Genomic DNA, 12,818 nt, shown 5'->3' on the forward strand with positions numbered 1-12,818 from the left:
AACACTCCGCCTATCTGACGTTAATGGAAACTCAGAGATTAATGGCAGCACAAGGGTTTCCATAGCTGAAAAAGGATGTCTCCCTCCTTAGTTTACAAAAGAAGACAGAAAAGATGATTTCCTCCCTTTCTTACCTAGCTCATGTTGGGGTGGATAGGTCTACATGCTCCAGAAGACACTGGAACTCCAAGACCATGGAACAGATAAGGAAAAAACAAAGCTTCTCAACATCTAAACCTCCTGCATTCACTTCACTTCTCCATATGACCCTCTTCCTGTGTCCTGTCCTCTTTTCCACTTCCTTCTGCTTTCTGTCTTTCTATTTCATGATTATTATTGTCCATTGACAGTCAGAATTTGATGGGTATGTATAACAGAGGGTCTGAACTCTCTTGCACTTAAGACACTTGGATCAGTCTTAAGTATCTGGTAGATTATATGAACATGATCTACAATTCCTATGGATAGAAGTAACTTCTGAAAGGCACATTGCAAGTGTAACTTAAGGGAACATAATGGCCTGTTTCACGTTTTTTAAATGCTTAGTGGTAAGATGTCAGCAGCAATATCAAATTAGTACCTGATATTATCATAAAAATGCTATCTAAAAATTCTGTGCCCAAAATACAACAGGTGATTTTGAACACCCTCTCAGTGCCTCAGCTTTCTATTTTATTCTGATGCTTTGAGTCTAGAATTTGTCATAACTTTTCCGAGTGATACAGCAAAATCTCTGAAGAAATGAATAGTTCTAACTTCTGAGTCTGCAGCCCAGATGTGAGTAAATAACTAATGTAGCATAAGGTATTTGGAATTCTAGGGGAAAAAAAGAAGAAAAAATTAAGTATACGCTCATTAATTTAACATTACCTAGCCTGTGCACCGCAATGTGTACTTTCGTGGAATAAATACGCAATCACTGAAGACTGTATCATGAACGATAGTACCAAATTAAAGCTGTGTGGTTAATGCTCTGGGAATTAAATTCACAAATGAATAGTATTAGTGATTACATTTAGCATTATTTTCTGCAGAGGCTTTCTGTGTGTATAGTGAAATCTGACAAGCGTATGCATGCGAACGTGTAGAAAAAAAGGGTCGTTAATTTTCATTTCTTTTTACAGTCTTGATTTACAATTGCACATTGTTCTTCAGGTAGCTGTGGTGGGGAATGTGGAGCACCAGGTAGAGCTGCTCACTGTAACCCCAGGTGGGCACCACCTCTCGGGGACCCCCACCACCTCTGGGGCCACAACCTTGGTACAACGCACTGCCCCTGACAAAGCCGACTGCAAGCCTCCATCTCACATCACCTGCACGTAGGGCTGAGGGGCTGATCGCCTGCCAGGTACCCAGCACCGAGGCCTGCCTCACCCACCACCCCCGGGCGAAGCCCGCGGCCGCCGTCGCAATGGCGTCGAGCCGTCCCCGCGGGCACGCGGCGAGGCGAGCGGGAGAACTGCATTTCCCAGGAGCCACCGCGCCCCGGGGCGCTGCCATTGGCCGGCGCCACCGCCCAATCAGCGGGGAGGAGGTGGGCAGCGGTGCCGCAGGTGCCCGCCGGCGGAGGCGAGCGGCCGGGCGGCGGGGGGAACATGGCGCTGGGCACCGGGGCGCGGCGGCGGCTGATGATGATGCATCTGCCGGCCGGGAGCGGCTTCCTCCTCCTCCTGCTGCTGCTGCTCCTCCTCTGCGGCCAGCTCGGGGGAGGACAAAAAAAGAAGGAGGTAGAGATGTTCTCTTCTTTCGCCGTCGCGCCCGGCCGAGCGGCTGGGGCTGCCCCGCCGCGCTGCACCCGCCGCCCTCCGCCCCGCCTCCCCGCACTGCCCCGGCCGCGGCCGCCCGCCTCCTGCCCCGCCGGCTCCTCTCCCTCCCCAGCCCTCAGGGGGGCGCCCGCAGGGCGCCGGGCAGCCGCGCACCCTGCCCCGCGGAAGATGGCCGGCTGCCGGCGGGGGCTGCGGGGCAGCCGGGACCCAGCGCCGCCCTCGGCGGTAGCGCCGTGTTCGCGGTCCCCGGCGCGATGGGCGCCCGCCGCTCCGTGGACCGTCAGCTCCCTGGCGGTGAGCGAGTGAAGGCGCTGGGCCGCGGGCGCCTCGGCAGCCGGCCGCGGGCGAGGGGCGCTGACCTGCGGCCGGCCAGCGGGAGAGCGCCGCTGAACCCGCCCAGTTACCGCACGGCGCCGAGGCGGTGGCGGCAGGTGGGGCCCCTGCCTAAGGGAGGCGTGGGGGAAGGAGCAGGTTTCATTCAGGTGTCGTAGCAACGCTCCCGTCTTCATTGACTGTTTTGCTTAAACAGGGAAATGTGCAATGTAAATATTCGTCTATTTCACCTTCCTGTGCTACTGGAGCTTACTGGGCCGGCCCCCTCTGCTCGCCTTCGGTTCCAGGGCAGGCCCCATACCTGCCAGCACAGCCTTCGTACGGTTCCTCTGTAACTTCGTTTAGGGAAGGGGATAACTTTTGACCAAACTGTAATTTCTTTTTCCTTATATTTTTACATGTATCTAGAGTTAACCTTGCTAGAGGACTTGTGCTTTGTGCTGGTGGAGGAGAGGGAAAGAGCAATTTTGCCAACAGATCCTCTCCTTGAACTATCTGCTCAAAGAGAAGGATGGTTGAAAAATGTGTTTTTCTTTAAAGAACTATGTAGGTTACGAAGGCTTATAGGCCAAAGAAGTAAAGGGGGTACAGAGAGGGAGGTCCCGATGTCTTTCCTTTGGTGTCCCGTGGAAGGACGCAAGGGAATATTTGGCTTAAAGCTGTCTCAGGGAAGTCGGGATTGGGTATCGGGAAAAGGTTCTTCGCAGAGAGGGCGCCAAGCACTGCAACAAGCTCCTCAGGGAAGTGGTCACAGCCCCAAACCTGTCGGTGTTCAAAGAAATGTTGGACAACTCCCGGGTATATGGTTTCACTTTTAGGTTGCCCTGTGTGGGCTCAGGAGTTGGACTTGATGATCCTCATGAATTACTTCCAGCTCGGGATATTCTGTGATTCCAAAAGACCAATGTTAGTATGTAAATCTTTAATTATCTAAATAGTGGTCTGACTTTGTGGTCTTAACAAGTTAAGTAATAAGCTGATTGTTGAGATAAATCCCTTGGGCGTCAACGTAAAAACCAAACACCTTCACTCTAGGCATTGTCTTTTTCCCTCTTTCTGGAAAAAGTAGGTGGTAATGTGTTGCTCTTCTGCTGCTATTATTAACTTATTTTCAAATCTTTAACTTACTAATGTTTGACAGTCTTGACTGACTTGTTGTGATGTGTGCTGGCATTGTGACTTCTTTTGACACTTTCATGTGGAGTGCCCAGCTGTGCCACCAAGATAGCTGAAATAATCTCTTTTTAGATGGAGTCCTTTCCTAACATGTAAATAATGGCAAATTAAAATGCAACTCTACAATTAATTTCTATAAAGTTTCCCAATCCTACAGCAGAGGTGGTACACAACAGGATTGAAATGAGTATTTTTTGCCCAGTTATTTGATATTCAACTACCAGCCAGTTCAAGCCACTATTTCTCCTCTGTAAACTTGTTTTTCAGGTTGGGTTCCCCCCCCTTTAAGTTATTAACTGATTAAATTAACTAACAGTTCTCAGTCTTCTGCATCTTTTTACTGCCATTTTTCTTTCCTGTTTAGTCTTTCTCTGTTAATGCCATGGACTAAATACTGCTCCTACAGGCAATACCCTGGCTTTATATAAATACTTTGTATCTATAACTGAATGTTTACACAAACTAGTGCAACATTGTAAGTGCTTGCTTCACTTGAAATGGAGTATAAAGGAAGTGTTACTTAGTGGTTTTCAGGGTTTTGTACTTTGTACATGTTTTGCTCTGAATATGTTATATATGTTACAGGTAAATCTGGCTCCTTTTCTTGTCCTACTAACCTCATGTTGAAAGCTGTGGTAGTTTGCCCAATGAATATGGGATAAAGACATCTGTATACGAAATACAAAACTTGAACTTTCTTACACTAAACAGTTTGAAAATAACATTTTAAAACTGTTCTGAGGAAAATTATATGAATTGAAAGAGCGCAGGATCTTGTGCTATGGGAGGTTCCTGTTCACAATACTGTCCAGAAGTACAGTGGTAAAAGGCAAAAATGATGGAAGATAAATGTGTAAAGTGAACATACAATGAATTGTTTCAAAGTGAGTGCTGCAGGAGGGAAGTTAATGTAGTAGGATTAAGATATATCTCGTGACATAAAAAGAAGTCACATCTCAGTTTCCTCTTTCCTGCTTGCTTTGTGTTTGCCTTTGTTGGGGTGATTGTCTGGAAAGAGAGGTAAAGAATTAGAGAAAGTAAACTTTTTTCCCAATCAGCTTTTTTGGAAAAAACTTAAGTGCTTGAAAAGTAGTTGAAAATAAGAGGAACTTGAGGTATTGGAATTGGAGCTTAAGCAAGGAAAGTATCCTTGTTGAAGACAATTTTTTTTTTTTTTCTTTCAAAGCATTGACTATACAGAAAAGTATGCGTAAAGTCTGAGTGATTAGAGCTGTCTGGATCAGTTGTATGAGCCTGGAAGATAGAAATGTATTAGATATTTTTGAAGGACTTACTGTTAGGGGAGGAAGATGGATGGGGAAACTAGAGAACATTTGGTGAACTTTCTGTGTTGATTATGCAATACTATGTTAGAACTGTATTTAGAGTGGAAGGTATGTATGTTCTTAAATTTCTAAAATACGTTGTCCTATACAGTGAAATATTCTTAATGATAACTAAAGAAACTTTCCCCTCTGGCATATTACTGAAAATTGCTGAGGCCCATCTTAAATTTGATTAGATTTATAAAAAATCAAATAAATATTTATTTGGAATGGATTTGCATTAGTTGATAATTAGTCATCTGGTGTCATGGAAACTATTTCTAGAATGGCCACATAAATAGATAAACATGCAAACATTCCTATTGCTTCTCTTTAGTCCTGCTCTTCACTTTTCTGTACTGTGAACACTCATGACAGCCTTCATGCTGAGGAGATAAATAGAAAACATTGGACTGTCTTAAAATGACCACAGATAAAATGTAACAATTTGGAAATTAGATGAAAAGTAATGTCAACTTTCTCCCATGGCTCAGACTTAAGGGCTAAGTAGACTGGGAAAGACTGCTTTTATGATTTTAATTCTGCTGCTGAGCAGTACCTTTCTATAAATTGAAGCTGGGGAAAAAAATAGTTCTTGGTTATAGAAATAGCAGCAAGTGACTGAAGCAGGACTCTTCTCTTGGAAACTATATTCATGATGGGAGAAAATAATAGACTGTTTCCACAGTGTCTGAGAGAATATAATTGTATTAACATACATGAATTTTTTTTGTAAGGCATGTTCCCAATCCTTTTGATGTTTTTTATGTACCTTATACAAATTCTAAGTAGGTAAAACTATTAAAAATTGAAAGGAATCAGAATGAGAATATTACACTTTGAAATATGCCAACAGCTTTTTATTATAAATTGCTTCACATGGGCAATTTATATTTATATAGATAAATAAGATAATTTTTTTTTTGACTGAAACATTTAGAAGGAGAATATTGGTTTTGCAATATGAAAAGCATTTCTCATAGAGGGTAGAATTTATTTTTGAGCTTTCAAGTGATGATTCAGAAGCTTAGTTTAAACCACTGATATGCAACTGTAGCTATTTTTTTGTAGACTTGCCATTACTGCTAAATCTGACACAGGGAAGCTATCCATGTAGAGGAACATACCAGCTTCATTCAAGCGGAAGTATTTTGTTGAGCTTAAATTTACTCAAAAAGATGCTGATGACACATAACAATGTTTTAGTTATCTTACTCTTCTGTAGTGTCATAGTTTGCCCTGAGTATTTTTGAAGTGTTTCAAGGCTTGTATCTCTTTTACTGTTCCTTATCTTTTCCTCCCTGTGTGTCTCACCCTTTCCCAAACCGGCTGTAGAAATTACAGCAGCCATGAGAAATAGTAGAAGGTAGTTGAAAGGATGGTCTAATTGATCCTTTATCCCAAAGCTCAGCCATGCTTTTATTGTTCCTGACAAATGTCTGTTTGATGTGACCTTAGAAGCCTTCAGTGGTGGTGACTTTACAACTTCCTTAGGTAACCTATTATTGTGTTTTATTGTTAAAAAGATTTTTTTCCCAAATATCTAACGTAAATTTCTGTGTGTTCAGTCCCCACATTTTTGAGCCTATTATTTCTTGTCCTCATCATGACTGTAAAGAACAGATGATTCTTTGATGCATGGTCTTCTCCATTAAGGTGTAGCATTTGAGTTTTTCCAGGGTTAATTTTTTTCTTATAAATAGAAGTGACTCTGTATTTCTCTAAGGCTTTGAGTATTAAATGTGGTAATTTTCCTGAGAATCTTCAGTCCTGAACATGTTTTCTTCAGTGTTATGTGAAATTAACTGGGATAGATTGGCAGTATCTTCATGTTTCTGCACCATGTGTTTTTGTTTCCCTTTGCATTTACATATTAAGCCCATCTTGTTTTTTTAAGGTTACTGATGATTATTATGTTTTCCTTCCCTTGCATCCAGAATGGTACCTTTTGCTTTAGAATTCCTTTCCTAGTCTAATCCATGGTAGTGTTTCACCAGAAATGTAACAATTCTTACCCTTTCAGAGCTAGGGTCCACAAAATGTGCAGCAAAGCCTGCTGCCCTTGGTGTCTCTTGCTCCAAAATGGAAAAGGCATTAAAAATGGAGAAGGCATTACTTAGTTTCTTCTTCTGTCTTCTGATGCTGTTTTCGATGATCTATAGTATTCTTTCCTTCTGATGAATGTTCTGCCTGCATATTTAAATGAAAGAAAGAAATGATGAGAAACATGGTAGAGCAAGTGGAGAAAAAGCAAAGAAGAAACAAGATGTATGATAAAGACTGTTCAGCGTAGATTCAATGGCAAATGTAGTATAAGAGAGATTCTTGATCTCTCAGTTCACTGATACTATTTCAACAAAAGTGATAATCAAAACTTAAGTTTCTTTTCTTCATCTGTTGAAATTCTCTTTAATGTTAAACTTGAATATAAAGCCTTTTTGATATTGTGATCATTAGAATTTTGCGTTTGGTCTCCAGACTGTGGAGCGCTGCGTGTTTTTGCTTTTGAAACAGCATGCAGGAAAATGGCCGTTATACCAAGTATAAACTTCTCTTCAAAAAATTTATTAAAAATTGAGATTTGTCAGAGGTTGAATATGTGAAGGGAAACTCAGTCCTGAGTATAGACTTGGCTTCAAGTAATTTTAAAGATATTTTGTAAGTGCAGGGTTTATATCCATTTGTGTAATTTGCCATTTTATCTACTGTTGCAGTAGAGCGAGAACTTTTTTCAATCAATGCTTAAAGCTTTTAAATAGCTGTCCTGGGTTTGAAGTGAAATAACAGTGATAAGTCATGCCTGAAAATGTGAAATTCTTTAAATGCATTTCTAAATGTTTTTCTCTACTCTGTCCTAAAAAGAATGGGAAAAAAGCAGTTGAAGAATTCTTTATGTTCTGCCGATTTTTACAAGCAGCAGAAACCTCTACATCCCTTCCTTTTTTATTCCTAATAAACTAAAGTTTTGGAGAAACTTGACAAAATTAACTAGCAATTCTTATTTAAAAAAAATCTGTATAGAAAACCTTGATGTCTTCAGTGATTGCGTACAGTAAGTGAAATAAAGGGTACTTACAGCAGCTTTTGTAATTGGATTACTTAAACTTTTCTGTCCCAGGTGTCTCCATTTGGCATCCTTGCTGTCATAAGAGAGATCAGTGGCGTAATTGATCTTTTCTCCAGTTCTGTTCTATAACTGTTTATACAGCACATCCTGTGCAACCGCATGGAAAATGCAGATTGTATCTGTTTGAGTTCTAAGTGCTCTGGAAAAATTAGTCAGCACAAAGTGGGAAAGCATTGGGGGTTTTCATTGTTCTGGATCTTCAGATTTATTCTCTCCATTTTTGTTTTGAAGGTCTCACATTGTATTGGCTAAGGTAGTGATCAGAACTGGAAAAGGAACTTCACCTGGAATTTGTTTTAGGCCTCTTCCTCTTGCTCTAATAAATCTGAAAGTATTGTTATACTGAAAAGTATAGTTACTTTTCATCTAGTGCTATGAGATACTATAATATATATAAAAAGAGTATCTTCTTTAATCTTTTGAGCATATATCAAATGTAGTAATGATTCTTTTATTAGAACTTTCAATAATGAGGGATTGCCATGGAAAAAAAATGAAAGATATGTTACAGTGATCCTTAAAGTTGCATTTCATATAAAAAAACCTCATGGTTTTATATGCTATTATCACAAGTCCTTCACATTCTAAGATAGATAAGCAAGTTGATACTGGCATTGAATGGAGTACTTAGTTTATGACAATTAAAATAAACTGGCAATATTTTAATGACAGAAAATAATCCCCAAATTGGAGGTAGAAAATATTGGCACCCTTGCCAGTGCAGGCTTATTCATGACAGCATTCTTCTTCATGATTGCTAATGTCGTGGCAGGACTTCTGTTGTTTCTTTGGGGTGCTTTTTCTCCCACTTAATGGGATTTGATGGTAGGATTTTATCTTCTTCTGATGATTGTATCTGATAATACCATTTTGGAATATCCCAAGTTCTTCATCTTCTTAAGCCGTTGCAGTCCTTAGCCTAATTATGCCATTCCATTACTTTTTCTTGTTCTTTTCTTCAGAACCTAAAGCACTTATTTTTGCATTTCAGACATACTGTTTGTTAAGTTTAGCAGAGTTGGGCTGTTTTTCATGAAACATTTGTATATCAAGTTCATAACATAAGTGGTGATTACAGTTGTGCAGTCCCTTTGTGGAATGACATTTTGAACTCAGAGTTGCTCAAGGTTATAGGCTATAGCATCTGCTGCTTGAAAGATAAGAACTATTTTCTGCTCTGCTTTTAGTCTGGTTTGTAAATAATCTCATATTACTATTGCTGTCTGCTATACTTCTACAAAATTAACGTGTTCAATTATTTTCCTTATCTACTTGCCTTACACAGGCCAACTATTGACAGGATCTAGTTCCGAATCCTGTGGTTTTACATTTCTGTTTAAATTCTCTAGATTTTGGTACGTATGTTTGTCTGAGCCATGTAAATGTCTTTTCAATAGAGATTTTTGTGGAGCAGAAGTGTAGGTAACATAGTAAAAAAAATGCTAATATGTAAGGTTTTTATTTTACAACTTCTACTAAATGTTTTTGTAAACTTTATTATTTTATGATCCATTGATACTTAGCCTGTTTTTCATGACTCGTGAAAATAATTAACAATTGTTCAGCTACTTAGTTACCTAATTCCCTTGATACTGCATGTTATCAGGTCCTGCTGGTTACACGTTCAAACTTTTTCATGTATTTTGTTTCTTAGACCTTGTCAGTGGCAGAGGTGCATTCTAAATCTAAAGTTAAGCCTTTACCTCAAAACTGCACTGTCCTCCAAGAGTGTGATTGTTTAGAAAAATTGTTATATTTATATTGCAGTGTTTTTTCTGCACTATGCTGAACAATACGGGGTTTTTCGCAATAAAGTATGAGAGGTAAATTTTTGGTTGGTGCTGCTTAAACTTTTCTTAGTAGTTGTAGCTGCTTTCACTTCAGTTGTTCAAATTACTACTTAAAACATGTTCTTTTCTTTCTCTTAGTTATCATCAACTCCATATGACCCTCCTCTACTTTTGATCATAAACTAGAATATCTAAATTGCATTTAATCCATAATTACTAAATTTACTGGGGTACTGATATACGAAAAATATGAAACAATACTTTTTAAAAAATCCTATTAAAGTATTTTAATGTGAATCTGCATCTTTCTATAAAAGACTTAACTAGAGACTCAGATTCTTCAAGGGAGATTAATGTGGGGGATGGTAAAACTGAGCAGACAGGATGCTTTGAAATACAGCTCCTTTCTCTACTCTTGTATTTTAAGGTTATCTAACAGTATAAAGAAGGTATTTGAGTACAAGTATAAATTTATTTTGATTGATAGAGGTAATACTTTTCTAGATACCCTGGAAGTTGCAGGGTTGGGGCTACAGTGAAGGAATAGATTAGCTGTACCAGCATATGTTTAGGTGTTTGTCCAAAGACAGGAATTCAACTTACAAGTAGGTGATGCAATCGTAGAGCAACTTACTATAGAAGCCTGAGGGCACCTCATCATAAGTGGCAGTACCAGTGCTCTGCACAGTCAGTGATCTTGAACTAGGGAATAAGAAATACAAAAGAATGTTTCTGAAAGCTTGCCCTTCCCTAGAGTTTGGGTGCTGAAGTCAGATCTGTAAGTCTGCTGTCCAGGATTTGGTATGATTTGCTAACATAGATGATGTCCTGGTAAAGTATTGTGCAGACTTCAGCTACAGGAGCAGGGGATGCTGGTGATGACTGCATACTAATTCTTCAACAAGGATTATGTATGTGGTCCTTAAAAATAATAAAACAAAAAAGCAAAATAAGAATGTGATCACTCAGAGTATTGCTTTCTTTTTTTTTTTTTTTTCTGTCCACATGGTGATGTATTTATAGTGAAGGTGGTATGTACTCTGGTTTCTGTTCAGATCATGTAAGATGGTGCAAGCATGCCTATTGATTGTGGTTTACAGGATATGATTTCAGGGGTTTCTCCTGAGATGTAGGACTTAAATACTTCCATGTTGGTGAAGATCATATTGAATCCACTTCTCCTTACTTGGTCAAACACTAAAATTTAGAACAGTGCACAAATTTACACAGACATAAGTGGGTTTTGTTTTCAAGCATGCTTTTAAAGTAAATCCTCTGTGATGCCTTTTACTGAGATGGTTTTGGGTATGAATTAGGTATTTTCAGATTGTGCTTAAAATCAGATGCCCAGCGGGATTAATACACTTGCTACCTACTTTATCAATCTCTTTAGTGGGACCATAACTTGATCTCACTGCAAAGTCTGGTATGTATAAGTGTAGGGCATGTTCAGAGGCCTAGACAACACTGAGAATTCTTCTTCCTCCTTTGCTGCTGTGTGAGTATTTTTTATACGTGTGGGCTATGCAACTTGGTAGTTGGATATGAAGTAGAATTATACATGTTGCAGATGCCTGTGGTTAATTAACTTGATTGCCTTCCATTTATGGATCTAGCCAGCGAAAAACAAGTTAGTTAAACATGCAAACCTCATGTCCACTGTAATGTTACACATCCTGGTGACTTAAATGGAAATCCCGTCAGGTGTTTCCCTGACCAGTGTGTTTTGGCAAACAAATGCAACTTGCTGCTGGATTTTTTTTAATTATTATTCTTGGGCTGGATGAGAGAAAAAGTATGTAAGGGAAAACAACTATTAAAAGCTGTCTTGAAAATAAGAGGAGGGGTATGAATTGCCATTTTTTTTTTGTTTATTCTAGCTTTTTCTACATAGTCTTTTTGAGATGCTACCTTGCCTTACATTTTTGAGATAGTCCTAGAAGATTTTTTTTTTATACTACAATAACAATTAATGGGATATATAAATAGGTTGATATGACACTAAATGCAGTGCTTTACTGTAGAAGTATGAAGAAGTGAAACTGTTTATTTGCTCTTATGCTTGTACCTTTCTGACCTCATTTCCAAAAAATGGATTTTCATCAAACCATTTATGTTGCCATTATACTGTAAGAAGGCTTGCAGCCTATCTATGAATCTGGCAGTTGAGTATTGCAAAAATCAGTTTGAAGTGGATAAGTCTTTAGTAGGAGATGAATGAAGCTGATAAGATTTCTTCTTATCATCTACCAGCCATATGCCTTAAATGGAATTGCTGTTAATGACACATATAATTTCATTAGTAGCCAGACTTCTCCTGTATGTTCTCTCAGCAAGTCCTAAATTCTTCTAATTTATCTCATGCTGAAATGTGACTTACTCAATGGGTGGCTGATCAGGTAGGAGTGTTGAATCTGATCAACTTATTTTTTTCTATAAGCAGTTGATTTGAATTTGAAGCAAAATGCCTGTGAAATATGATGCCACACAAATTGCATGTAAAGATATTAAAAGCACACAATAAGATACACATGTTTCTAAAAAGACAACTTTTGATCATCCAAACAAATATTGTTTTGGTCCAGCAGGAATATTTGGTCATGCTATTTAGATAAGTCCTTTTATTATAGTTCAACAGTAATTGTTATCACATGCAGATGGCAATATTTGTTTATTTCATTCAGGAAATCATTCTAACAGTATTCTTTCTGTAAGGAAATGTGAAATGACCTTGCTTTAAAAAACAGTAAAAAAGTTTATGAGGTTTAGCTATTAAGATTTAAGAGAAGCCAAGTTCAATGAGCAAATCTGTTCAAAGTAAGAGTCCTTAAATCTTTAGAAATCTGTTAGAGGATAGAAACTGGTAGTGCTAAGTTGTCTGAATTATATATTATTTTTGCATCACAGTTAGAAATATTTAGGTTGTGGTTTGTACTCTTGGTAACCATATGATTGCTCAGCTTCAGTGCATTTAACTGGAAGCTTTTTCATCATCCAATTCTATGCCTGATTTCTACCAAGCTTCTAACTGAAGTAGAAAGTGAATGGCCGGAATTTCATTGGAATTTCAAGGACGACATCAGTCTTAGGAAGCTTAATCCAAATTCAAGATGTAAGACTGTTATGACTTTTTCTTGTCCACAATAGATGGATTCAGTTATTGACAATGTGACAGTGCTTTGAGTGGGTAAGGCAGAAATTAACAGGAATGGTGCATTAATATTGAAGTTACTATGTAAATATTTTCCTTCTGTTGTGAGACACTTTCTCTTCTGAGCTAGGTGTGGATAGAAGCTCTTGA

General features: G+C 38.9%; 1 protein-coding gene across 2 annotated transcripts in view; it reads left to right on the forward strand.

Moving 5' to 3' along the window:
* Nucleotides 1-1,536: 1,536 nt before the first annotated feature.
* Nucleotides 1,537-12,818, forward strand: part of TUSC3 (tumor suppressor candidate 3) — a 138,069-nt gene continuing 126,787 nt past the window's right edge. Inside the window, exon 1 of one of the 2 annotated variants that reach the window (XM_055797818.1) lies at nucleotides 1,537-1,727. In XM_055797818.1, coding sequence (XP_055653793.1) covers nucleotides 1,596-1,727 — 132 coding nt within the window. In that variant the 5' untranslated portion in view covers nucleotides 1,537-1,595. Of the gene's footprint in view, nucleotides 1,728-1,929; nucleotides 2,198-12,818 lie in introns of those variants that run through there. The other variant, XM_055797817.1, reaches the window with a different exon arrangement.

Source organism: Falco peregrinus, chromosome 2, assembly GCF_023634155.1.
Source record: "Falco peregrinus isolate bFalPer1 chromosome 2, bFalPer1.pri, whole genome shotgun sequence".
Taxonomy (NCBI): Eukaryota; Metazoa; Chordata; class Aves; order Falconiformes; family Falconidae; genus Falco; species Falco peregrinus.